Genomic DNA, 25,753 nt, shown 5'->3' with positions numbered 1-25,753 from the left:
CGGGGACTTAACCGAATTTTCGAGTCGCGGCAAAGTCGAACTCTGTCTATTTTGTATAGTGTGTGTAGGTGCGTTCATCAAGGTGCAAGTTTCTACCAAGTTCAAGTGCATTCCATCATGTGTGATCCTGATTGAAATAATACAGGTAAGTTTATTGGACAGTGTTCAGTAGTGTTCAAATAATGTTGACAAGTTTTCACTCTGCTCGTTTCAGATCTCTACCTCAAGCTGGTCAAACTAAGTAGCGATCGACTGGAATTAACACGGCAGCACCGGCATTTACGGCGGCACCGGCATTTACGGCATCATAGGCGTTTACACCACGGCGTTTACATCAATGCACTGAAGCAGGACGGCGAACGGTAGAGTGAACGAAAAAGCGAACACACAAAAGCGAGAAATAAATGGCACTGCGCATGTCCAAACCGACACGAAGCATTTTCACTTCGGGAACCGACAGGGGATACGAGAGAAAGAAAGAGGGAGAGGGCACATATGAGAGAGGGAGACGACAAGGGGCACGCTCGAGAAAAAAATCGGGTTACCAATTTCTGCCATCGGGGTTTTCGGGCCATCTCACAAGGGAGTTCTAATGGAGAAATTACATTGGTAACCCGATGGTAACCCGTCGGTAACCCGATGGTAACCGGATGGTACCTCGATTTTCCATAGTGAGAAGAGCGTCGGTCACTCAAAATTGTTCACTGGGTAAAGGGTGTCCCAATGGACGCGACTCGCTCTCTCGCTCTTACTGTCTCTCTTTCTCTCTCACCTCGCGTGGATGGGCGGAGTCAGTGCATTTATTTGCATTTTATTTTTTATGCACCGAAGCCGAAAAAAGGACCTCAACCGGGAACTTTGGAAGCGGTGCACGATAAGCCACTTTCGGCGACAGAAACCCGATGTCACGATGGTTGTAACGGAAAATGGTGCTTTCTTTCGGGAGGGCAGCTGCAGCGAAGGAACGGATTTTGGCCACTAACCTTTGCCCTTTTTTCGGGGGGCCGCTTGCGGTAAATCCGCATTCCGCTATCCGGTGCCGCAAAAGCCCGGTACCAATCGGCACCGAATGGCACTTTTTCCCGGTGCAACGCCATGAGCCATTTTCTGCTGCATAATTAAATGACGCGTAACGACGCGTCGAGAGGTTCAGGTTGGGCTTGTGTGACAGAAACCGAGTGAAACAGATACGCACCATCGTCCCGAGGGGCCGGGAGTTGGACTCTTGGCGCCATCAAGTGTCACTTAATGAAGACACATTGGATGGTGGAACTAAAAACGGTAGAATTGACTCTCTTGCACCGTTCGGATGACGTTCTTACAGTTTTATACGGTTTCCCAAGTACTTTTGGGATTTTTTTCTCAACAAAAGCTATCAAAGCTCCGATGGAATGTGATAATTTTTTTATTCTGGTACTGGCACTTCATGGGGCACGAGTGGTAGGAATGGCATACAATTTTGTGTCCTTCGATAGCCTCCCCAACGACAAACGATACCAAATGCTGCCCACTATTACCGGAGCCGGAAATAGTGACACTCGCAAACTCGGTTTCATTCAATCCCCTCCGTTCCCGGGAAGCCACATGTCACGAGAGGACGTTGGCGAAAAACACACAAAATACATTTGCGCTCCTTCCTGTGTCCTTCGCCACCCGCCGCCGGGGTGTTTTAATTGAAATTTGGATATGCGAAGTGAATAAATTGCTCTTTGCCAGTGGCCGAAATCAAAACCCGCAAACCCGAGCGGCCAGTTGTGTTGCCTGGGAAAATTCATCAACCACCCCGCGGCCCCCCGGTTCGTTGATTTACGAAAATTTGCATTTTATTTCACCTATCTCTAGGGCCGGGCTCTCTTCCTTCCGTCGACCGGCCCGCCGCCCCGTGACAGGTAAGTGACAGTGTGTGGCTTTAGCCCGGTTTTTTGGGTTGCATTTTCCACCGCGCGGCCTCCTGGCCGAGGACTGTCCATCACCCGGCGCTGCTGTTGCACAAAACCCTGTTGACATGTTTATACGTTATGAATATTTCATTGCCCGGCCAACGGATGCCCGGTAGGATGGGCAGCGTGGGTCTCCCGAAATGTAAACCCGGACAGCAGCCGGAAACGAGAGATGCTTTCAGTGCTATTACCACGGTGGCCACGGACCACGGTTTGGGCTCTGCATGTTTTAGCAGAGAGATTGTTGAACGTTGTAGCCACGAAATGCAGTTTCCGATGTGCGCGATCCAGAGTGTCGATCTTCTTTTTGGCCACTCAAAGGGACCCGACGACGACAATGAACCGTGCGTTGTTTGAAGCGCGTATATGTAGGATAACATGTAGAAGTAATATAAAACTATCGCGCACAAAAGAGGGAGCCACTTCCTTTTATTTCTCCTCTCGCCGATGATGGTCTCATTTCCGATTCGCAAACGGTCGGACCCGGGGTTCGGTATTAATGAAAAATGGCAGCTCTCGAAATGGGTTGCTCGTGCGCTCGTCTTTGTGTTTCAAACCCAATGGGTCGGCCAGAATAATCCTCAGGAGTTGCCGCGCGCCCTGGCCGCCGAAGAAGAAAAGGATGGAAAATTTGGGTTTTTTTCGTGTATTTTCGCACCGGGATTCACTCGGCGGCGGTAATTCAATCCTCGCCCCATATTTTCGGCAAGGGGTAGAGCAATCGGGTGACCACGCAATCGAATTGCGCTCCCTTTTGAATCAGGCGCTGTTCTGAAAGGAAACCCCGCGATGCGGATGACTACAAACAAAAGCGGGCCAAAGAAACAACAAAATGGGTCCCGCGGGCGCACACACGATGTGAACTCCATGTTTTTTTGTCGCCCGAATCCCGCTCGGGGTCCGATTACTCCGAGTTTCGTATGTATTTTAAGTTATTTAATCGGCAGTCCGGCCCTAGTAGTAGTTATGTGTAGTGCGCGCGGTTCAGTAACACCCCAAAGTCAGGCGTCGTCAGGCTTAGTAGGCAGTGAGTCCGAAAGAGATAGTCGGTACGGTACGTCTCCGGGGTCCTTGAACAAAAAAACAGAAAAAGGATGGACACTATTTATGTCCTCTGTTTATTTCCTAAATAAACCGAATCCCGAGGGCCGAAGCTTACGCACCAAATCGTCCTCGGTCGGTCGGTCGGAGCTCACCCAGCATCCAGCGCTCACCAAACGCGCAATCCGATGCACAAAAGAGCCAGCTCGCCGCAATCCTTTGCAGGCAGTCGGGTGTGCGAGAGCGAGCCAGGCACAGCATCGTGGAGGAAAATAAAAACAACAAACAAAGCGCTCTCACCTTCGGCTGTCACACACTTCACGGCGCGCGCGAGTGTGGGTGCTCACCTATCGCTCACTCGGTCGTTCTCGGGTGACCGCCACTCGCGCTCTCTCGCTCTCGCTTGTGCGGTTTTTGGGGTTTTCTGCGATGTGTGTACTCTACGGGTTCGATGGCACACACGCACGCACGACGCAAGCTTGGGAAACTCTTGGGCTCGGGTGTGTATATGTGTATTTAGATGGGCGCTCGGCGTCCCAACAGATTCAGTTCTCAGTCGACGAGGTTTAGGTGATGTTGTGTTGTGTTCGAGTGCGCGTCGAGGACCTTTGGTGTCCTTTCGGAGTCGTGCCTGTGTGTGTGTGTGTGTGGCTAGTGGCAAAGCAAGCGGTGACTTGAATGCTCGCATGTTTGGTCTAAGGAACGAATAGTGGTGAAAGTTTCGATTAAGGAGTGTGTTTTTCTATTGTTTCCCGTTGTTGAGTTTGGCGTTGTTGGCTCTATTGTGAAGGGACGACAGTGGATTGTGTTACTGTAGTAATTGTTAATCGTGCGCCCCTCCGTTTTGAGTATGTTGAGTTGTTCGTTGTTTCGTTTGGCAAGTGGAGCACTAGATCGTGAACTGTGCGAATCCATCGTTCGCCTGTTGCTGCGATGGCAATGAGGATGCTCTACCGCGGACCGAGCACCCGACTGGAAACGTTGATTGAGAAGATTCAGCAAAGTACGCACGGCCCCGGCATGATCGCTCCCGGCGCCATTGCCGGTTTGAAAGATTTCGCCCTCGGCCAAGGTAGGTTGCGATCTGATGTGGTCTTTGCAGTAGAAGGTGTGAAGAATGTGGGAAGGAAAATCGGATCCCCAGATTGGACGCTCGTAGGTAGTTTCCGATAGCGCCAACCTGTTAACGCTTCTAACGTTCGAAAGACTTCAACGACACTCCGGATGTGACGATGTGAAACGTGAAAACCCAATCCTAGTGAAATTATCGGCTGACACCAAATGAAGCTATCAGACAACCTGTGGCTCACTAGCGCTGATCCAGACGGTGCCATTCCGAACGGCTTCCAGTGGATTACTTTTTATTCGAATGCTCATTCTTTAATGATTCGTTTATTCAAAAACATGACTAATTGAAAGTTAAACGTTCACGTCCTTGCTACGTAATGATTGCATTATAAGTACAGGGTGCGCCATAGTTATATTACCTATTTAGATGTCAAAAAACTCCGCCATTTTCTAGTCGATTTTAAAAAATCATTTAATTGGGACAACTGTGAAAACTGTGTGTGCTTATTGCTGCCGAATTTCTTCTGACTTCTTTCTGTGGGGCTATTTGAAGAGTAAGATGTATGCCAGCCAACCGAAGACCATGGAAGAACTGAAAGCTAACATCGAGGGGTAAATTGCTGCTACTATGCCCGAAATGTTGTCAAATGCAATGAAAAATGTCCAAAAAAAGGCCGCTTTTTGTGTGTCTAACGCGTTGAACGATATTGTATTTTGAGTTAATTATTAATAAACGGCATTCTATACGCTAAATAAATCTTGTTCGTTTGCCAAAATCGACTGAAAAATGCCTAATTTATTTAACATTTAAATAGTATGGGTCATGATGAGGCACCCTGTATACTTCATCAAAAGGCATTACGCCTTAAGAGGCTTTGTTGTTTGATTTGATTCGAATAAAATTGCACTTCACGGCATTGAGAGGTTCACGAACAATAGTTTGGTTCACAATGTTGCACAACATGCTGTTTGGCCCCTTCAGTACCTTGCTAGCGGTGTACGGCAAACCTTTACTTCAAGGACCATTAAGAGATGCAAAATGGCAACGACAAAGCCACAACCGAAACGAAAGATCATAAAGTGTCCCGACCCCGGGGATTTAGACCCAACACTCAATTGCTAATCTTGGCGCGGCTTTCTCGAGAATGGATCCTCAATTTGAATAAGAAAATTATCGTCTCGTCGTCGTCGCCATCCGTCCCCTTCAACTAATTAGTGCGGGCGCGAAAAGGAAGTTTCAATTAAACGTAGCGCACATCGCGCGAGACCAGCTGGTGTGTCCACTTGGGGGACACACTCTCGTCCCCCCCCACCTTCTCCCGACACGCGGCCGATGGCGCGAGGGAGATGCGCGCCGGACTAAATGACCCAAATGAGGCGTTAGGCGAGCGGATATTGTCCCATACGAGAGGCGGGCGGCACACGACCGGGCGCGGCAGCAATTATGACATTAAGGTTTAATATCAAGATTAAAGACGATTTATCGTCACCATCGTCCGCGTCGTCGCCGGCCCCCGCTGCGTCAAGATAACACCATTCTTCATTGGCCACTTGACCGGAAATGCTGCGCCCGCGCCCCATTGGGGATCCTGCCGAACCTGCCGCCCTCCCTTAATCGAATGTGAGATGAAGGAAACTAAATAATAAAAAATCCACACACAGCGCATCAAGCACCGGCACCGGAAATACCCTGTTGACCCTGTGGGTTTGGTGGGGATTTGCCTGTCATCATCTCGAGGCGTGTGTGCCAGGCGTGAACCAAGCCGCGGGCAATTAAATTAGAAGCGATTTTCATTAATTAATTTGCCTACGCGGGTCCAGAGGGCGTCAGAGGGTTCAACACCATGAGGTCGGCGAAAGTGGCCAGCTGTACACCAGCTGTGAAGTAGGAAGTTGTACATTTCCATATTAAGTGTTTGAAGTGCCAGTGTTTAAGAGAGAGATGAAACACTTTTTGGGCACTGATACTTTTTGACCTATCAAAGCCTTCTTCGCTCGAACCGGTTCGAACCGGTTCAGTGATACGAGAAGCGTGACGTGAAGCCCCGGGTAATTCCGCTCAATCAAAGTGCTCCGCTCCTTGCTTCTCACTCTATTATGCCTCCCCCATAATTGACCCTAATGCACGCCCCGGTGGAGCCGGATTAAGTGAAACTGTGTCGCAAAATGTACAACGCACTTCCGACGAGGGAGACACACGACGGAGCGCCCTCATCTCCATCGCCGGGCACCAAACCGAGCGGGATCCGAAGCCGAATCCGTTGTTGGTTGGCCGGCGGGTTCTTGGCAATTAAGGCGAAGGTGATGACGGTGGACGGGACGGGAGTGTCCAACTGATAATCTCCGAGAAAGGATGTAAACATTAACGATTAATGGGTGATGGAGCGCGTAACGGAAGCTGCATCGTCTTTGGCAAGAGTTCTCCAATTCGATTTGATTAAATTACTTGCGGGAGGATCCATCTAAATGTGTTTCTTTCGTTCGCGTGCACATTCAATCACATTTATTTCAATTAGGGAGTGTACCGACGGTAGTCTTAAGGAAGGATTTCCGCGAAACGGAGAACTCGGAACGATGCGCAACAGGTCGTAAATTTAAATTTCAAACCCATGTTCTCGTTACGCGCGAAGACGAATGCCGAGATGGGGGCCCCCATTCGTCCTTTCTAACAAACGAGCCCTCACTTTGTCTTGTGCCTCTCCTATTATCAATCGTAATGATTCTTTCGGCCAGGGATGTGATATCAACAGTGTGTCGAAAATAACACACGAAACAGGCAAAACGGAATGGATGAGCTCCTTGATGTGTTGCGCTTCATATCACTCGTTTCCTACACAAATGGTGATGGGGAAAAACAGGGCCACGGTGCCATTAATTTTCCTATTCCGGGCACGCGTAACAACGTCCTTTTTAAGAAGGAATTTATTAACCCACTTATTTAGGGACTTGAGCCTCTCATGTGTGTGCTGTTTGCCATTTCGCTCTGCAAATTGTGATTGATTACCACAAGAGCCTGAAGGGCAAATTATGATCCTTCAAAGTTTCCACACCTTGTGCCTCATTTTATAACCGTATTATCCATTTTTTTACATCTCGTTGTCCTTCCAGAGCTCTACTCCCCGCACACGTCCTCCAGCTTTTCGCCCTCGATGTCGGACGGAATGGCCACCCCAAACTCGATCACGCACGACGGTGGTGCCGCTCACGGCGGTCCCGAACCGGATGCTGCTGAGGTGGGTTGTGGAGAAAAGTCCAGCTTCCGTGCGGCCGGCAACAACCCGTCACAGATCGGGCACCCTCATCATCACCCGCGGCACCATCATCTTCACTACCACCATCGGCGATCGGGCGGCGGCGGCGGAGGCCACCCGAAGGAGGGCAAAATGTCGCGGAGTCACCACCATCACCACAACAACAACAATAGTAGCAGCCACAACAACAACAATCACACGAACAGCAACAGCAAAAACGTGGACGGCACCTATCACTGTCAGTTCTGCGACAAGACGTTCCCGCGGCTCGGCTACCTCAAGAAGCACGAACAGGTGAGCAGCAGCAGCATAACTGTCTATTGTGCTTTTTTGTGGCCCCTCACAGGACATGCCACTCGGATTCCGCTCGGGCCGTTTTTTTCCCGGCAGCTCGCCGTCATCGGGTGTTGTGTTGTGATCGATCTTTCTTTCGATCGATCGCTGCTTCTTGTTTTTTTTTCGTTGGGTCCCGCTCTCAGTGTCCTTTCGTTCGCGAGGGATCGAGATTGATCTAATTATCTTCTATCTCATTTGAACCTAATGACCGTAAGTAATTAACGGGGATCAGTCAGGCGCGCTCTCTGTTCACCTTGACATTGACATATTAGGTTGGCTAAAAAGAACTGTGTTTAACATGCTTCCGATGGTCCGATTTGCGTCAAATATGCACCGTTTTGTAGGAAAATGTGTTGCCTTTTTAAAGGAAGCTTACAAATTCCCCTCTTGTAGAAGTCTTGGTTGTTATTGGACTTTCTTTCGAGTCACTAAAGAAGTGTGAGACAATTCGTTGTCCTGATGGAACACAACATCTCTTCCGTTGGCAGACTCTGGTCGTTTCTGGTCAATTGTTAGCTTCAAACCGTGCAGTTGTTGACAGTAGAGGTCTGAATTTAGTTGTTGGCTACACGGAAGCAACTCATAATAAACGGTTCCTTTCGAGTCCCACCATATACACAGTAGAACCTTCCTGGCCATTAGTCCTTGTTTGACCACCGGGTCTTCGTTGACATCCATTGTTATCACCCTGTAACTTACTAACGAACTGAGTATCCAAAAAAACCGATGAAAGCCTTTTTTTAAGCTTTGAAACGAGCCCATACTTGTAACTGTACGATCGATATACTTCACGAGATATCGATCACTAAAGGCATCTACCGATAAAATAATGGATTACTTTTTCCCCAACCTAATGTACGTCACCGGGGACCACCTTTGAAGCAGGAACGAACAGGATCAACTGGTTGTTGGAGATGATGATCCACAGCCCGCTGTCCCCCAAAGATCCGCTGACCGTGGCAGAAGCCGTTCAACATCGGGGATCGTGGCTTCGTCAAGGATAATTGCCAGCTGTGACGCCGTGTGTCGCCGCGTGAAAAGTGAACCGATTTGTTGTCGCTCCGGATTGATTGCTGACAACTGTGGCAACCCATCAACAATCAGAACCTTGGGCGCGCGGGGGTCAACCTCTCTCGCCTGGCTCGGCGGGTGACAACCGGGTGCGAGCGGCCGCAAAAAAAAACACAAAACCGGAACGTCATGTTGAGGAGTTAAGGAATTTTTGTGCGACCCGCGATCGGGTCCTGCGGTCCGGTGGAATGTCGCGTTGCGTTGCGCACTTTCTTCGGCTGGACGGACGGGGTGTCGAACAACTTCACCGAGGGCGCGCAGAACCGTCGGTTTGTTCGCACCGCACCGCGATGATGGACAATTAATTAACCTACACTTCGTCGCCCGGGAAGCGATCGTTCAGATCAATCAAATGCAAGGAGCCCACCACCGATGAGCGATCGGAGGCAAGGAAATGCCGATGGACAGTTTAGTGGCCGGACGTGGCTCGTCGTCGTCGTCGGAACAGGTGGTCAATCACAAACCGATGGGCACCTTGCGCGTTCGATCGATCCCAGCGGGAACTAGTCCTCATTGGCAATTAAAGAAGGGCCTTTAATTCGACTCGAGTGAAGAGAAGGTCAATCTGCCCCAAGGGGTTGGAAGAATCTGATCCACAATCGTCCCCGATCGTCGATCGATCGGCTTCTCCCCGGCACACTGAAGTGTCCCCGGTACAATGTGTAGAAATTGCAATCTTTAAGCAATCATTAGACAGCTCGTCCGCGCGCCCGGAATGTCACTCGAACGGCCTGTCCGGGGGAGATGACAGCCCACGGACGGGTAATGGGCCGGAAGGGAGCCTGAGCCTGTGGCCGTTCGTGGAAGAACTCCCGAGGCTGATACCCCATCCTGGCCCGGGGCTCATTAATTACTATTAATTATGTTCCGTAATCGGTGTTTTTATCTTCGAACGGCAATCACTTCTGATCCAGACTATCTTTGGCCGGGCCACTGATGTTTGTGCCGAAGTTAAACAACTTCCAACCAAGAAGTCTAAAGTTCTCTCGACCCTTTTCCGTGCTCTTTTTGCATAACAGAACACAATTCCCACAGCGCGCTCATCCTCAGGCTCAGACTAAACAATGACCCCCAAGAAAAGGCATCCCAAGAAAAGAGATCACTCAGAATAGCGTCCGGCATAGCTAATCGACCTTCGACCTGACGAGAGCGCCAAGACGGCGTGCCTGGTGCCTTTCCTGGGGCGCGGGGTGGCCGCCGACGGACACGTGTTTGTACACAAGAACTGTATAATTTATAGGGCCGGACTTCCTCAGAAGTCTGGAGAAATCAGGCGCGTCGTAAACGGCCGTCGGGCCGTGGCGTGTACCCGTTCCGTTTGTTGTCCACGATTGTACAGTTCCACTTGCCCTGTGTGTGTGTGTTGTGCAATTAAACCCCAATTCTCAGGAAGCCCGGTCCTCAAGAAATGGTCACCGGTTCAGCGGAGCGCAGCAAAGCCAACGTTGCGAAGGGGAGAAGGGCTCCTTAGACCGATTGTGTTGGCGACCAACGGACCAACTTTTGACCGTCACCACCACCACCGGAAGACAATGCGGAAAGATATCTTTCTTACGATACGGATGCACCCCCCGGGGGGGGGCGAGACTACCGGTGTTGGGAGAACCCGGTGGCGATGGTTCTCAAAAACTATCCAACCTAACTACCGGACACCGAGTGGAGTGGATTGGAGTCACAAGAGTGCTGTCCTGTTGTCCTGTCCTGTTTCTGCAGAGGACGGTTTAAGGTGACTACGACTACGGTGCCTGCTGCTGCTGCTGCTGCTGGATGGGGTCTCATCCCGATCTAGCCAAAGCCGAGCCCCAAGATGATGCTCGTCGTACGCCGTTGCTCTTCCCTCAGCCACTCCGCTTGTTGGACACGCCAAAACGAAACATGCTGGTGTCTTAATGATTTCTTTATTAGGCATTGTGTGGCCGCAAAGACATTCGCGGTTCGCTTTTCATTCACCGTGTACCCCGCTGCCCGGGAGGCTGGAGAGCCGGTTACCGGGGGGTTCCGGGAAAACCATCACCCATGTGGTTCATTATCTTTTTGTCCGTGCTCATACTTTTATCACTTAATGTGGTCCCCGCCGGCCGCGGGGCAGGATGGTGTAAATAGTTAAAGTGCGCGCGCGAAGAGGAAAAAACGGGGTGCCTTCTTTGGAGCCACATTGGCGCACGTCTTCAGAGTGCCAGCCCGCGAGCGAGCCGAATGCCATCTGATCGGGTTCTCAAGACTGCGCATCGATCGATTTGTGCAGCATCATAATTGCCATATCGTGCCTTTCGAGCCCTTCCGTGGACCACTGCAGGTTTGTGGACGACAACGAAGCCACAGTGAAAGCTGGCATCGGAATCAGTTTATACGCATAAAATTGGGGATTAATAAAGTTAAGGACAGTTACACTACGGCTAAAATGGTTCTAATTCCTTGTCCTCGCCAAAAATTGGCCCACAGAATAAATTTCATTTCACTTCAATTCCTCACACTGTCGTGGTCTTCAATCTGATAAAGAAAAGTCTTCCTTCGGGTCGGACTTCCCGGTGACGTATCCAATCGACTTCCATTCTCGCTTCCCTTTGACAAAACTCGCACCAGCTGAATTTGGTTCGATTTGCTCGAAACAACCCGAATTATGCTGAACTTGATGTTACGTTTGTATGGGATCGTCCCTCCCCGGAGGAGTGGAAGGGTCGCACTGTCCTACATTCAGTGTCCGGTGTCACAAAACTACGCTATGCCAAATTTCACGCGGACTGGTTCTGTAGTTTTGGAGAAATAGCGGTACAGACAGGAGGACAGGAGGACAAACATTCATTTTTATATGTATAGAAGAAGATTGTTTATTTCAGTGTTCAATAAAGAATTCTAAGAAAGTGAAACATCACCAAAGGATACGCAATATCTAATTGTTGCCCTAAGAAAGCTTAAAATCAAGATATGTTAGTGGATGATCGTTATTTAAACTGCATTTAAATTCATCCTGTTGCATTTAACACAACTAGTGTGTTCCTGATTAACGAATTTATTCTGTTACCAGGACTTTCAGATTGAATTAATGAAATAAATGTATTAAATTCAGGTTGTTGCTGTTTGTGAATTTCAGAATGCTGTCGTTCTGACAAGTTCTTGTCCTTGCTGTGAATCGGTTCAACGGTTTATGCAGAAAGGCTTTCGGCTGAAACGCTTTGCCACAAACTTCATACCGGAATGACTATTCGCGGGTGTGAGTGCGAATGTGATTCTTAAGCTAGGGGTGCCGTGCAAATTTGCGAGTGCTATGAGGACATTTATTTTGGTCCTTGTTGTGAATTTTCTTGTGGATGCGTAGGTTGCGTGCCGCATGGAACGTTTTGCTACAGACTTTACACGTGAATGGCTTTTCGCCGGTATGAGTTCGAATGTGAACCTTAAGCACGCGTTGGAGTGCAAATTTGCGACTGCAATGAGGACACTTATTTTGGTCCTTGTTGTGAATGTGCATATGTTCGCGAAGGATGGCTGCCGAATGGAATGCTTTGCTGCACACTTTACATGGGAATGGTTTTTCGCCGGTGTGAGTCCGAATGTGATCCTTAAGCACGCGTTGGAATGCAAATTTGCGACTGCAATGAGGACACTTATTTTGGTCCTTGTTGTGAATGTGCATATGTTCGCGAAGGATGGCTGCCGAATGGAATGCTTTGCTGCACACTTTACACTGGAATGGCTTTTCGCCGGTGTGAGTCCGAATGTGATTCTGAAGCTGTTCTTGCCGTGCGAATTTGCCAGGACAATGAGGACAGCGATGTTGGTCCCTGTCGTGAATTTTCATATGTCGGCGCAGGTTCCGTGCTACATGGAACATTTTGCCGCAGACTTTACAAATGAAGGGCGTTTCATCGGTATGAGTCCGAATGTGATCCTTAAGACGGTATTGGTGTGCGAATTTGGCAGGGCAATGAGGACACTTGCGTTGGTCCTTGTCGTGAATTTTCATGTGGATGTACAGGTACCGTGCCGCATGGAACGTTTTGCTACAGACTTTACAGATGAATGGCTTTTTGCCGGTGTGAGTGCGGATGTGATCCTTAAGTTGGTCTTGCCGTGCGAATTTGTCAGCGCAATGAGGACATTGATGTTGGTCCTTGTCGTGAATTTGCATGTGGATGCGCAGGTTGCTTGCAGCATGGAACGTTTTGCTACAGACTTTACAGATGAATGGCTTTTTGCCGGTGTGAGTGCGGATGTGACTCTTCAGCTTGGATTTGTCTGGATACGTGGCGGAGCAATGGGGGCACTGGTGCTTTTGCTTTTTTGTATGCACATTACGATTAACTTTTGGGCTCTGCCTTCTAGACACTGAGAACTCTGCAGCGGCGATATTCTTTTGGGATCTTTGTCCCCTATTTGACCTCAACAGTCGCTGCTCGCCAACTGCGGAGACAGGTTGATTACCAGTGATTACCATTTGATTCAATTTAGGGCCTTCAGCGGCATACTTGGTACCCAAATTGCTTTGATCTGAAATCGATGCCTGCACGTCAGGTTCTGTGATGGTCTTCCCGGCCATAGAAAATTCCCCTTGGACATCAAAAGGCTCTGTTTTGAGAATATTATGCTCATGTTTCAGCTCAGTATCTGATGGCTGATCCTGCTGCGGGTCGTCCATTGGTTCACGTTTCAAAAGTGTTTCCAGCGATTCTTCCTCCGCCTCAAACAAATCGTCGTGGAGATTATAATCGTATGTACTACTTATCTGTTGTAAATTAGAAACCGTTTGACTCGATTGATAATCCTCTTCCGAATCTTCTGCGACCACCTCTGTTTTGACCACCGATCCAACGCCGCCGGTTTGCTGCATGTCGGTATCAGTATGCTCTGCAGTTGTTTCGGAACCCCTCAAATGGGTGGTGTCCACTTCTTGCTTAAGCCGTTCGATTTTTGCATTGTTCAGCATCCACATCGAGCGCAACTTGTCCAGAAAATCACACCGCGATTTGCATGCCGAACACAAATACGTTGGAAATCCGGCAAATAGTTTCATCTGCAAAAAGATGAGGAGCATGTCATAACCGTTACTGTGGTGGATGCAGCCCAGTTTAAGAGGTACAATGTACATGTGGAGAAGACAGATGTAGCAGCGCGAACGTTGTTCTTAGGAAAGAAGCGCGTTTGGGTAAACAATAAGAACGAATAGCCATTGGGACCACCCGAACTGCATCTTCTGTGTGAAGCGCGCTAAGCAGAAGTTACATTAACATTGGGCTCAGGATAAACGGGATCACCACGATAGGTATTAAGTGGAAAATTATAGCAGAGCAAAAGTATTGAGCAATGAAGAACGTTGAACACGAACCTCAAACAGTGTAACCCCGTACATTTCAGTTACGTTACGAAAGCATTCAATTTAAGAATGGCATATTACCTGAACATTTGTACAGGAAAACGTTTGTTGTAAAAGATATTCGCCCCGTTCGTCGGAAGAGACCGGCTCCAAATCCCCATCAGTCGACAGGCACTTTCGACACATAGGCGTGGTTCTAGAAAGATATTTGTTATCACACAATTTATCCTTGTCTCCCCGGCAACTTACTCGGCTGCAAATGAAGCTTTAGACCGTTTCGAAGGTGCCATTTCGACTCCAACAGTTTATTACAAAAGAATGAAAAATTGTTCGTGTTGTGATTGTTTACCAAACAAAGGTTTCTTTCTAATTGTCAATCGTCGATTTTTCTAGCTCACAGCTTCTAGCCCGAGAGAAAAAAGATGGTCACTCAGAGATGCTGTGAGTTGCGAAATGCTGTCAATTTTGCTGTCAGTGATGCTGTGAGTTGCTGAATGCTGTCAATTTGTTCATTTGAACGAAATCGTTCTCAACGGTTTGGTAAAATTTATTGGTTACTAGCTGTTTCCGGCGTGCGTCGCCACCTCAAATGCTCATTTGATCCTCATTTCTCGATTATCCGGCGTTCCTGGTGACGTATGTGATCGGCTTCCCTTTTCGCTTCCCGTTGGATACATGGCCATACTCGCGCCAGCTGAATTTGGCTCTAATTGCTTGAAAACTATACGAGTTTTGCTGAAATGTACCCAGAGTTTAGAGGGAAGCCCATTCAAGTTACCGGTGCTACCTACCAGTCGCTTCTGCTACCCTTGTATTTTTGCGGCTCCAGAGTCGTCGTCTGGTCGGGATGGCGAAATTTTGATGAAGTTTTCGAGCGGACTTTTCCGATTAAAAAAATGACAACACGTTGGCACGGAAACCGCCCAAGACACTGGAATGGCTAAGACGTGCGAAAACCTTCGCGTCAGATCGAGTAGCGTTTTCCCAAATGTTTTTTTCCCCTGAAGCTTCCGACCGAAACTGATTTTCTTTCGTGCATTGCAACGAGTCTTAGCTTACTTTCCTCACCCATTTCTTTCGGTGGCCAATTTCTTTCCAATTCCAGCGTAAATAAGGAAAATTCTAAAGACGGATTTTGCCGTTTTAAGGGGAAATTTATTGGAAATAAATACAGGCCGAGGATCTTAAGGAGAAACACTACAATGAACACCATCACACAGCTGGTCAGGATCGGCGCCGACAGCTGATCCCATCGACGTTCGGCGTCAGCGATCCATCCCGCTCGGTGCCGTGCGATCGCTGGTGGTGGCCGCCCGGCACTGTGAGGATGTCGCTGCTGACGGATAACCGTCCCGGTACGAGTCCACCGGGCGCCTGTTCCATTGTTGGCCGTCGGATGTTCTACTTTGAAAAATCCCGTCCTGTTTGACATCGATGCTCCTTGGCCACTGTGGGAGAGAAACAAAAAACCAAATAAGAATAAAATTGCAAAAGTTGCCATTTATGCCATGCCAATGATTCGAACTATCTTCCGGCGGTATCGTGGGAAAATAATAAAAATGCTTAAATGATTTGCTAATTTCTTCGATAAAACGTTCGTACGAAAGGTGACCAACACACAACGCGTCACCGTCGTGGCGCAGCAATTAATGGAGCTATCACTCGGTGCGGCCAATCACGGCCGGGGCAGTCTGGTCCAGATAGACCAGTCTCCCACGAGGGTTGTCAGCTGGGTCGAGTGGTGGTAATTAGCAATCGGTCGATCTCGATCCGCTCGATCCCAAATCGAGAGAGGAAATTGGCGCGCGGCGCAAAAGGTGCGCCCATCATGCGGTGTGCTCCCCGATGGCCAATTGTGGGTTGCCGTTTCCCGATTTGGCGGTGCCTCCCGAAGCCCCTCACACGCACCGTAGCGGTGGCCAATAATCGGCAACGATTGGAGACACTCGCTTGAGGAGTCGCTCCAAACTTAAATGCTAATGCTCTCTTGGCCAAGCTGGCCGACGGTGGCCATTTTACGGCAACCGAAAGGTGCTCCACAGCTAAGTGCCAATTGATTGCCGGAGAGGTTTCCCGTCACCTCCCATTTATAAAGTCGATTTTGCATCGAACATAGACCTCATATCGGATCGAGACCAATTCGTTTGTGTTCTAAAATGAACAATTATTACGCGTTTAGCGCCGCCACCACCGTTCTGCCATTCCTTTCCGATGCGAACTGGGTTCGTTCCGTCGTCATCCATTGGTCCTCCTATACGATCCGTTATTTTTTTACCTTTAGAATGTGTGTTCTGTGTTCGTTTCTAAATTTCCATTCATTCACCGACACCGGAAAGGAAGCAATTTAAGTTTGCACTCCGAATTCGGTCAAGATGCTGCCGATAAGGGAACATCATAAGAGGGACATGATGGTTGCGAAAACGCGCAAATTTGACGACCAAAAGGACAGAGAACCGTAACCGAATGAGCACAAAACAATGGGTGACAATGAGGCTTTCGGGCTCCAAGTTCTTTCGCTTGAAAAGAAAGCGAAGAGCGACCCCTAAACCTGCTGCCGGCAAGGGCAGCTCTCCCGTTCTTCCTTACACAGGTTGGGACCCCGCTAGATGACTGATCAGCAGCGGCCGATAAGGCCGCCGCGGCAAACATTGAAATGAGATTTAATTCCTTTTTGTTGGGCCCTCGCGGCTGGCGGAACCCACGGGCCACCAACTCCACGGCGGTTCATAAGGAACCGCGCGACGACACAGCCCACATTCCTCGGTAGCCCCGCTGATCTAAAGTGACGATAAGCGAAGCGACGACCCCAGAACGGAAAGTGCGAAACAAATGCCGGAATCTGTGGACCCCGCGCGGCCCCGGTTGTCCCGGTCCCGGTCGCGATCTTGAACGAGCTGCTTCCGTACCGAGGCGCGGCAAAAAGACGCGGGCCCATTTATGCATTCTTCACGATCTCGCGCCCTCTCTCTCGCCCTCTGGCTCTTCGTAGGCCGCGTGATGAAAGATCAATATTTATGAGAGTCCCTTCGGTGCAGAGTGTGTCCCACAACACACGCGGAAGGGTCTCGTCGGGTTCTGTTCTGCGCCCGGCTGTCATAATTTGGAGCCGGTCGGCCAGCTCCGCTGGGAGACCAGGGCCAGTGTGGCCAGTGTCAACTGTGGTGGACGTGCAAAAATTTTGACATGTGTGTGCCCAGACCAGACGAGAGGAGGTCCAAAAGGACTTCGTGGCTAAAAATATGTGTGTGAACGCACAGAAGTGTGAATTCCTTTCTGGTTCCATCCCCATTCAAACAGTTCGCGCAGTTCCATTGCGCACCATTTGGTCTGCTGCGGCGGTCGCGGCTGTGGACGGGCCATTCTCACCTCGAGAGAGGTGCAGAATGCCTGCGGCAGCCCTACAGCGTTCTGAACTGGGACTGGGACTTGATCATATCATCATCGCAGGTCCCGGTGGCATTCTTGATACGCACCTTCGGTCTGAAGTCGGTCTTTTTCTGGGGGCCCGTCTCAGTCACCAACCGGCCACCAATTTCCTTGCTCCTTTATGGGCGGCCAACCGGCCGAAGCGGCGATCGGTGGTGGTTTGAAGAATTTTTAATAATTCATTAAAATGCCACCATCGGGACGGGATCGGAAAGCTCAACATGGCCACTTCGGCCACGTAAAAAATGGGAGACATTTCTCAAGAACCATCTAGCAAGTGGGATCCCCAAAATCATATCAGAAATTTAGTAAATAAACATAAAACATACGTAGTCTGATTAAAAAATTTGGCGACATTTGAATTTCCAAGGGCTACGTAATAGTCAAGCATTTTTTGTAATAATCAAGCAGGCTACGAAGGCTGTAATAGTCGAGCAGGTCGAATACGAATTCGAGCAGGCTAGCAGAGGCGAGTCTACCAGCACCAGGTCCAGCAATCGACTAGTAGTCATTGGAGGATTTTTTCCGCTCCTTCAACTAGTAGTAAGAATACTTTCTCCGGTCGCGGCGGTCAACGCGATCAGACGGTGGCCACCGAGTGCTCTAAAGCATTCCGGTCTCGAACAAACTTCCCGCCGTGGGATTCAACTTTTTTGTGTTAAACCAATATAGTCACACCTTCGATCGAAACAAAAACTAGCAACTGAATTAATTGCTAAAAAGTTTTAGCTCATCGTCGATTTTTCTCTGCTCCAAAGAATGGATGGCAAAGAAACTTTATCAAATTTTGTGTGAAAAACGAAATTAATAGCGCGGACGCATTCGAAATATTGACTGTGGCTTATGCTGAAGCTATTAAGACTAAAAGTAGTGCTTTTTGGTGGTTCAAAATGTTCCCGAGAGGGCTGAGAAGATGTGAACGTCGAAAAGCCATGTTTGGTCGAATGTGAACAGTTTTGCTTACAGTTTTCTTCGATACCAGGGTCGTGGTGCATCCTGAGTTGTTGCCAAAGGATAGAACGGAAACCCAAAATTGGCTGTCGCGCTCACTGTGTGAGCAAGTATCGTTGTATCTACGAGAATTTATGGCCAAAACAACACAATAACGATGCCAAAGCTACCGTATTCTCTAGATCTGACCCCCTGTGACTTTTTCTTGTTCCGGAAACTGAAAGGGGCCATGAAAGAACGACGCTACGATACGATTTAAGAGATAAAGACGTCATCGAAGGAAGCGATGATCACAAAACATGATTTTTTGAAGTGCTTCGAGGGTTGGAAAAAAAGGTGACACACAAGTGTATAATATCTGATGGGGACTAATTTGAAGGGGACAAAATAGATATTCATCAATAAACCAATACTTTTTGTAAAAACACAAATGTCGCGAAAATGTTTGAACAAACCTCGTACCGTAGCAGCAGCAAATTCTGAAAAATAAAAAGTAAATGAAATCAGATCGTCAAGCTGGATGCTGGTCCACTAACTCACCTCGTCTTGTCCCCTTGGACTTTCAGAGCCACACGGAGCACATGCCGTTCAAGTGCGAGTACTGCGCGCGCCTCTTCAAGCACAAGCGGTCCCGGGATCGGCACACAAAACTTCATACGGGCGATCGCCGTTATCGCTGTCTGCACTGCGAGGCCGCCTTTTCGCGCAGGTAAGTTCCGGGAGTGGCTCCTCGTACCCCGGTCAACATTCTGAAAATGTCCTTCCCTCTCTCCCACAGTGATCATCTGAAGATCCACATGAAAACGCACGACAACCAGAAGCCGTTCCAGTGTACGATCTGCAACCGGGGCTACAACACGGCGGCCGCACTGACGAGCCACATGCAGAACCACAAGAAGCAGCTGGCGCTCACCGGTAGCCCCAACCTCACGTACAGTCCCCGGTCGACCACCAGTTCCCTGTCGAGTGGCGGAAGCAAACGGGCCGCAAAGTTCTCGCCCTACGCCACCAACTCGAACCACTCCGCCGCCGATCCACTGGCTCTGTTGGGTGGACGCACCGGTTCAAAGCTGGTGCTGGCGAAGGGCTCCATCCAGTCGAACGCGAACCGAACACCGACCCCCGGTGGTGGTGGCGGAGGCAAGGGTGCCGGATCGGAACCGGATCCGTTCGCCTGTCCGTACTGTACCCGGAAGGACTTTAGCAGCCTGGAGCAGCTTGGGCTTCACGTCCAATCGATGCACGGTGGCCCTCTCGGTGGGGTGGTTCTGGGTGCCGCCGATGGTTACTTCGCTCCGCAGCGTGTCCGCCGTGCTGTGACCCCTGACGGAGGGGGCACCACGACCACGACGACGACGACGTACCCTCCCATAGCGTGCGAGTTCTGTACGATGAAGTTCCCCACCGTGCCGCTGATGTTCGCGCACCTGAAGGCGACCCACTTGGACCGGCTGGCGGCAGGACCCGCCCCGCATCGGGTGTCACCGAACGGAGCCCGATCACCCGCCGGGATGCGCCCGTCCCGGCTGTCCGGTGGTTACCCGTCGCTGGAGCACCTTCAGTTTAACACCAAAAGCCTCCTCAGCAGCACCTTCTCGTCGCTTTACGGCGGATTAGGAACCGGAGCTCCTCCTGCGACCACCATCAAGTCTGAGTTACGGTCCACCACCGATGGAACGGTTCGGAGGGAGCACGACGACGACGATGAGGAAGATGAAAGCGGCGCAGAACCGGACCGAAAGCGGCGTCGAAGGGAACCGCGAAACGAAGAAGATGATCCACTCGACGGCGATGACGATGACGATGCAGAGGACGCCATTGAGGACGAAGATGAGCGTGCGGCTTCTGCGATCGGTGGCGAGGAGTCCGAAATCCGCAGTCCATCGCACAGCGGTGGACCCGAAAATGGAACCATCAAGCAGGAACGGAAGGACACGGAACCGGGAGCTACCTCAGGGAGTGCCTCATCATCATCGGCCCGTTCGTCACCGTACGAGGCACGCGGATCCGGATCTCCACGGGCGCCGTCGCAGCCCGTCCGAGAGGGCCTCCCGGCGGAGCAGCTTACCCCGACCGATCTCAGTCAGCCGAAGATGAAGCGCCTCAAGCTGGAAGCCCCCGACGAGCAGCCTCCGGAGGGTGAACCCGAAGTGAGGAAGACCGCCGCGGAGCGTCCACCGAGCCAGCAGCGTCGTCCACGCGCCGCACGGCGGGAGAGTGAAACGCGGGGTGAACCACACTCGCTTACTTCACTGCCGCAGCACCGGATGGCGCTCCATCCCCAATCGTCCGGTCCGCCGGCCCCATCCTCATTGGCCCCTCCAGGAGCCTACCTTTGCAACCAGTGCAATGCGGCGCTGCCCGACTTTGAGTCCTTTCGGGCGCACCTGAAGGCGCACCTGGAACAGAACAGTGCCAACTGCCTGGCCGCTATGGCCGGCTCCACGTCGTCCGCCACGGCCGGTGCCCTTTCGCTGTCGACGTTCCTCTGCCAACAGTGCGGGGCCACGATGGGCTGCCAGGCCGAGTACGAGCAGCACACGATCGGTCACTTCCTCGTCACCGGCGTCGAGTATCGGTGTCAGGCGGGCGGCGGTGCCACTTGCCAGTCCGCCCTGGGCGGGAAGAATGCGTTCGCGAAGGTCGAAGAACTCCACAAGCACCTGTACGAGGGTCACCTGCAGCTCCTGTACAAGTGTACTGCGTGCGGGGAAACGTTCGACTCGAAGGTCCAGGTGCAGGTCCATTTTGCGGTGAGTCACTCGCTCGAGGTGAAGCTGTACCGGTGCTCCGGATGCGCCGAAGCCACCTTCCGCACGGAGCGCGACTTTCGGTAAGTAACCCCGCGGGGAACCGCCTACGGAGAAAGAAGAGGATAGCGAATTAATAAATGTCCCCCAAAACACATTCCAGTCAACACATCCGCAGTCGCCATCTGACGGGCGGCGCCGTGCAGTGTATGTTCTGCCGCGTGGTCTGCTCGTCGGAACTCGAGATGCACTTTCACCTCGCTTCGCACGCCCGCAAATACAAGTGAGTGTCCGCCGGGCCATGAACCATGGGATTGGTTGACTGATAAACTCTCCCCGTTCCGTAGATGCCCGGCCTGTCCCGAGTCGTTCCACGTGGAGTTTCTCCTCGATCGGCACCTGCAGACGCACCACAGCCAGAAGGAACTGGCTTCGCCGAGCCGGCGCAGTGGGGAATCCAGTTCCGGCGCTCATCAGAACAGTGCCGCTCCAACGTCAACGGCCACGGCGACCACGACGCCATCGAGCGGCCTAGACTACCTGCAACTACACGGCCAGATGGCAGCGATGGCCGCAGCGGCAGCCGCCGCTTCCGGTGGCTGGCCTACGCTCTACCAGACGGCCAACAAGTTCTACGGCAACCAGCTGCACGTGGACACGCTCGGCGGAATGAAGCACCCGCAGCAACTTCTGCACGGGTTCTACGACACCATGCTGGGAAAGGCCACGGCTACGAGCCATCAGCATCAGCACCCGCGGTCTGCGTTCCTGCCGGAGACCGCGGCCGTCACGGCCTCGAACGTTCCTCCGGCAGCCGGCGCCACCGCCAGTAACAAATCGAACCCGTTTCTCAGTCTTTCACCTAACGCGACCGCTGCCAATCCGCTGCTGGGATTGGGCTATGGTTCCACCGGCCAGATCTGCCCGGCAAATGGGTTGTATTCTCCCGAGACCACTACGGGTGCCGCCGTTCCCACCAACGGTGCAACGGCGAGTTCCACTCCAGGAGGCTCCAAGCTTTACTCCCCAATCGGCAGCCTGTGCCACTCACGGTACACGGCCGAAAACGGTCCCGGTGGACCCGCTACTGAGTCACCCAAACTGAACGCCCCACAAGCGTCTTGTACCGGGTCCGGGACGACAAGTAAGGGGTTGACAGGTTCCGCCCCGTCGAGCAGCGGACCTCCACCACCGCTGACTTCCGGCGGCGGTAGCTACAGTTGTGGCATTTGTGAGCGCACCGATTTCGGGACCGAAAGTGAGGTCCAGACGCACCGCAAGATCGTGCACAACCTCAAGACGGGCGTCAGTTTGCGGTGCGCGTACTGCAACGGGGATTTCCGGTCCAGGTAAGGCCAATAGGACACAAAGAACCGTCCCTTCCAGAGCTAAGTATCCGATTCCTTGCTTCTCCCGGTCGCACGCAGGAACGAGCTGGAGAACCACATGAAGATCGCGCACAATACGGGTGGCGGCAAGCACAAGTGTTTGATTTGCGACGAAATCTTCCCATCACCCGCCGTCCTGGCCGAGCACAAGCTGTCCCACTGCAAGGTCGGTGCGTCCGGGCGCTGCTCGCACTGTGCTCTGCCGCTCCCGGATGCTCACACCTTCAAGCAGCATCTCCCGGCGCACCAGCCGCAGGTCGCTGGTGGTTCCTCAACTCCGGCGGCTGCTGGCCAGGCGGTCCCTTCGTCGGCAGATCGGTCCGCCACCGGTGGCACTGCTGGGCCCAGTGGAGCATCTTCTGCGCCCTCCAACGGTACGAGCGGTACGACGAGTAGTACCGGTGGTGGTGGATCCGGCTCGGAACAGGATCGGTTCCCGCAGCAATGCATCTGCTGCCGGCAGACGCTAAACTCCGAGTTTGAAATCAGTCTGCACGCCAAGTGAGTTGACGCCAAATTTGGCCCCGTTCGGATTTTGCCGTCCCTCTAACTGACCGAATATCTCCGCAGATTCCACACCAAGTCACCGGACACGAACGAGCGGACGTGCGCCCTCTGCCTGGAACCGTTGCCATCGCAACCGGAAGCGTCGGCGACTAAGATCTGCGATCCGTGCCTCAAGCGACACAACTTCCCGTCCAAGCTGCTGTCGATGAACTTTCTCAAACCTCCGACGACGGCCACGGCCACCAGTGTTCCGACCGCTACTACAACTACCGCTACGACAACCCTCTCGTCGTCCCATCATCATCGAATGGCCACCTCACCCGAACCCACCCTTGGGTCGTCTCCACCGTCGGTACAGTGTAACCTGTGCAGAAAGGCGCTCCCGTCGGCGCACAAACTGCAGGAGCACCTGATCGATCACACGTTTGCCGGCTGCGAGGAGCGTGGCTACGTGTGCTACATCTGTTCGGCCGTCTTCACCTCGTCCGCCGGCCTGCAGGCCCACCTGCCGGTGGCGCACTCGAACGCGACCGCCAAACCGTACGACTGCGAGCGGTGCGGTGTGGCGTACTTCTTCCGTGCCGAACTCGAGCACCATCTGGCCGAGCACGAGCTGGGACGACGAGAAGAAGAAGACCAGCAGTGGCCAGCAGCAGTGGCCGTGGGAGGAAGCCACATCAAGCAGGAACGGGCCGAAGACGAAGAGGAGCTGGTCGAAGAATGCGGAATGCTGGAACCGGGAGGGATCGCTGGTGATGGAGAGGCTGAAGAGAACCAAGAAGATGGACAGGATGAAACGGATACGGATGCCGATACGGAGACGCTTCAGAATGAACTTCCTCCGAACAGTGGCGATGACGATGCTGATGCTGATGCTGATGAGGATCATCAAGAGGAGATGGCCGTCGAAGACGAAGCAGAACCAGCGGAAGATGATGGCGACGTGGAAGAGGAAGAAGAGTACATCGAGGTGGAACACACGGTGCTGGAGGAGTCAACCACCCGCGCGACCAACGCGATCGGCTACGGAAAGGATCCGCGATCAGCGATATCCGCTTCACCGTCGCTCGTCACCGTCACTGCAACGGAATAAACGGAGAAGTGAAAGCGGAACACGCCATTCCAGTGTTAGACTTACCGATGGCCCAACCAGAGGCCAGCTACTACTCTCAAATAATCTTAGCCCCCTATAGGAACCAATTTCGCCAGTGAGCACACGCGGGACAGACTTGTTTTGCACAAAGCTATAGACCCGGATGGGTAATTACGCACAACTTACGACGCTTCTAGAACTTGGTAGACCACACACACACCGTTGTACATTATCGGCTAAGTTATCGTTACAATTAGTTTGTTCGTCCGTACTTCTCTCGCCCCTATTACCTACCACACCACCTATTATCTATTTGAAACAATAAAGTAATAGTGGAAAATCAGTATTAAAACAAACCAAGCTGCGTTTTGTTGCTTCTGTGGGCGGAAAGAAAGGACACGTTCGGTGTTAAGGAAGCAATAAAAACACAACACTCACCGCGTTCCGGTTGGTTTTCGCGCGTTCGAACGTTACTCTTCGGTTTCGGTATATATTTCGCATTTCGCAATTCATCGTCTCCCCACAAGGCACTCGCGGCACTCGGGTATAATTCAGATTCCAAAATTCGTATTTCGCTCTGCTACGGATTAGCAGGCTATGCTATGAGTTCGTTTAATTCTTTCGATTGTGACCGACCGACTCCTGATAGGGACCTTGTTTTTCATTTTTCGATATAGGACAACAATAATATTTCATATGTTCATGCATTAGGTAAATTCACTATATCCCGTAAAGAAGGCACTAAACGGTGAGAACAAATGTAAAAGAAAGTGACAAAAAAGTTATTTCATATCGAAAGCAAAGGTATAAGTTGAATAACTTGAATGCAACAGAGCAACTTTGCGCTCAATCTCTCTTTACGCGGTTGTCCCTGGGGTTCGGTTTTTTTTTTGTTGCAATTTTAAATTGTCTAATTTGATTAATTCATGCGCATAAATTCTGATTAATACCTTGCGCTCCACAAACTTACACATAATAATAGACGCGTTGAGTAAGTGAATAGAGTTTGGTTATACCAAAACATTCGACATAAATATTTGCATACTTTTGTGGTGACATAGTAGACATCGACCTGGGATGAGAGACGTTGAGACGTTGATTGCATTCACAAACCAACCAACCAACGCGTATCATAGCAACCCTAAACTTTCACATAAGACACGTGCATTGTTATACCGTAATTGAAGTGCCATCGAACTGGTTAGTAAGAACAAAGCAAGACAACGAACGTAACGAACGTAAGCTTACGAACGAGTACAGAAGCTATGCCCAATATAACGAATAACATAGCGCAGTGTGTAGTGTAATGTTCATATGCAAAATGTCGATAATTTTCTCTAAATTCCTACAGCAACGCAACTATTGTTGTGCGGGCAACATTATTGAGTTTCGTGTGATGTGCACGGAGAATTGTAACAAAACGCACTAAAACCATACACGTCCAAAGTAGTAAACCTAAACGACAATCGACAAAAATATCGTTCGATCGTTCAATCGTCACGCCTATCGTCAGCCTTCTTCACCGCTTTAGCTCAACAACTGTCCGTTTCCACAGTTGCCACTGTAAACGGGGAAACCGTGGCCGATATATCAGCTTTTTGTTTCGTTATCACAATATGT

The 25,753-nt window shown here is 51.0% G+C and overlaps 2 protein-coding genes across 2 annotated transcripts in view; both read left to right on the top strand.

The window, feature by feature from the left end:
- LOC128269349 (nucleolin-like) overlaps positions 1-366 on the top strand; it is a 47,735-nt gene extending 47,369 nt beyond the window's left edge. The window contains exon 4 of the mRNA XM_053006790.1: positions 215-366. Coding sequence (XP_052862750.1) covers positions 215-366 — 152 coding nt within the window. The remainder of the gene's footprint in view (positions 1-214) is intronic.
- Positions 367-3,926: 3,560 nt separating this feature from the next.
- Positions 3,927-24,133, top strand: LOC128269346 (zinc finger protein 423 homolog). Its single transcript, XM_053006787.1, has 8 exons — positions 3,927-4,053; positions 7,158-7,594; positions 18,962-19,104; positions 19,174-21,228; positions 21,309-21,428; positions 21,493-22,494; positions 22,573-23,034; positions 23,104-24,133. Exons 1-8 carry the CDS (start codon positions 3,927-3,929, stop codon positions 24,131-24,133), a joined length of 5,376 nt encoding a protein of 1,791 aa, XP_052862747.1.
- Positions 24,134-25,753: the final 1,620 nt, after the last annotated feature.

This window comes from Anopheles cruzii, chromosome 2, assembly GCF_943734635.1.
Source record: "Anopheles cruzii chromosome 2, idAnoCruzAS_RS32_06, whole genome shotgun sequence".
NCBI lineage: Eukaryota > Metazoa > Arthropoda > Insecta > Diptera > Culicidae > Anopheles > Anopheles cruzii.
The sequence above is the reverse complement of the archived record's forward strand: the minus strand, read 5'-3'. Positions and strand labels throughout refer to the sequence as shown.

Excerpts from the sequence above, each read along its gene's own strand:
- LOC128269346 (XM_053006787.1), top strand. The coding sequence starts at position 3,927 with ATGCTCTACCGCGGACCGAGCACCCGACTGGAAACGTTGATTGAGAAG. Across the intron at positions 21,429-21,492 it reads TCGCACGCCCGCAAATACAA|ATGCCCGGCCTGTCCCGAGT; the intron begins GTGAGTGTCCGC and ends CCCGTTCCGTAG. Across the intron at positions 23,035-23,103 it reads GAAATCAGTCTGCACGCCAA|ATTCCACACCAAGTCACCGG; the intron begins GTGAGTTGACGC and ends ATATCTCCGCAG.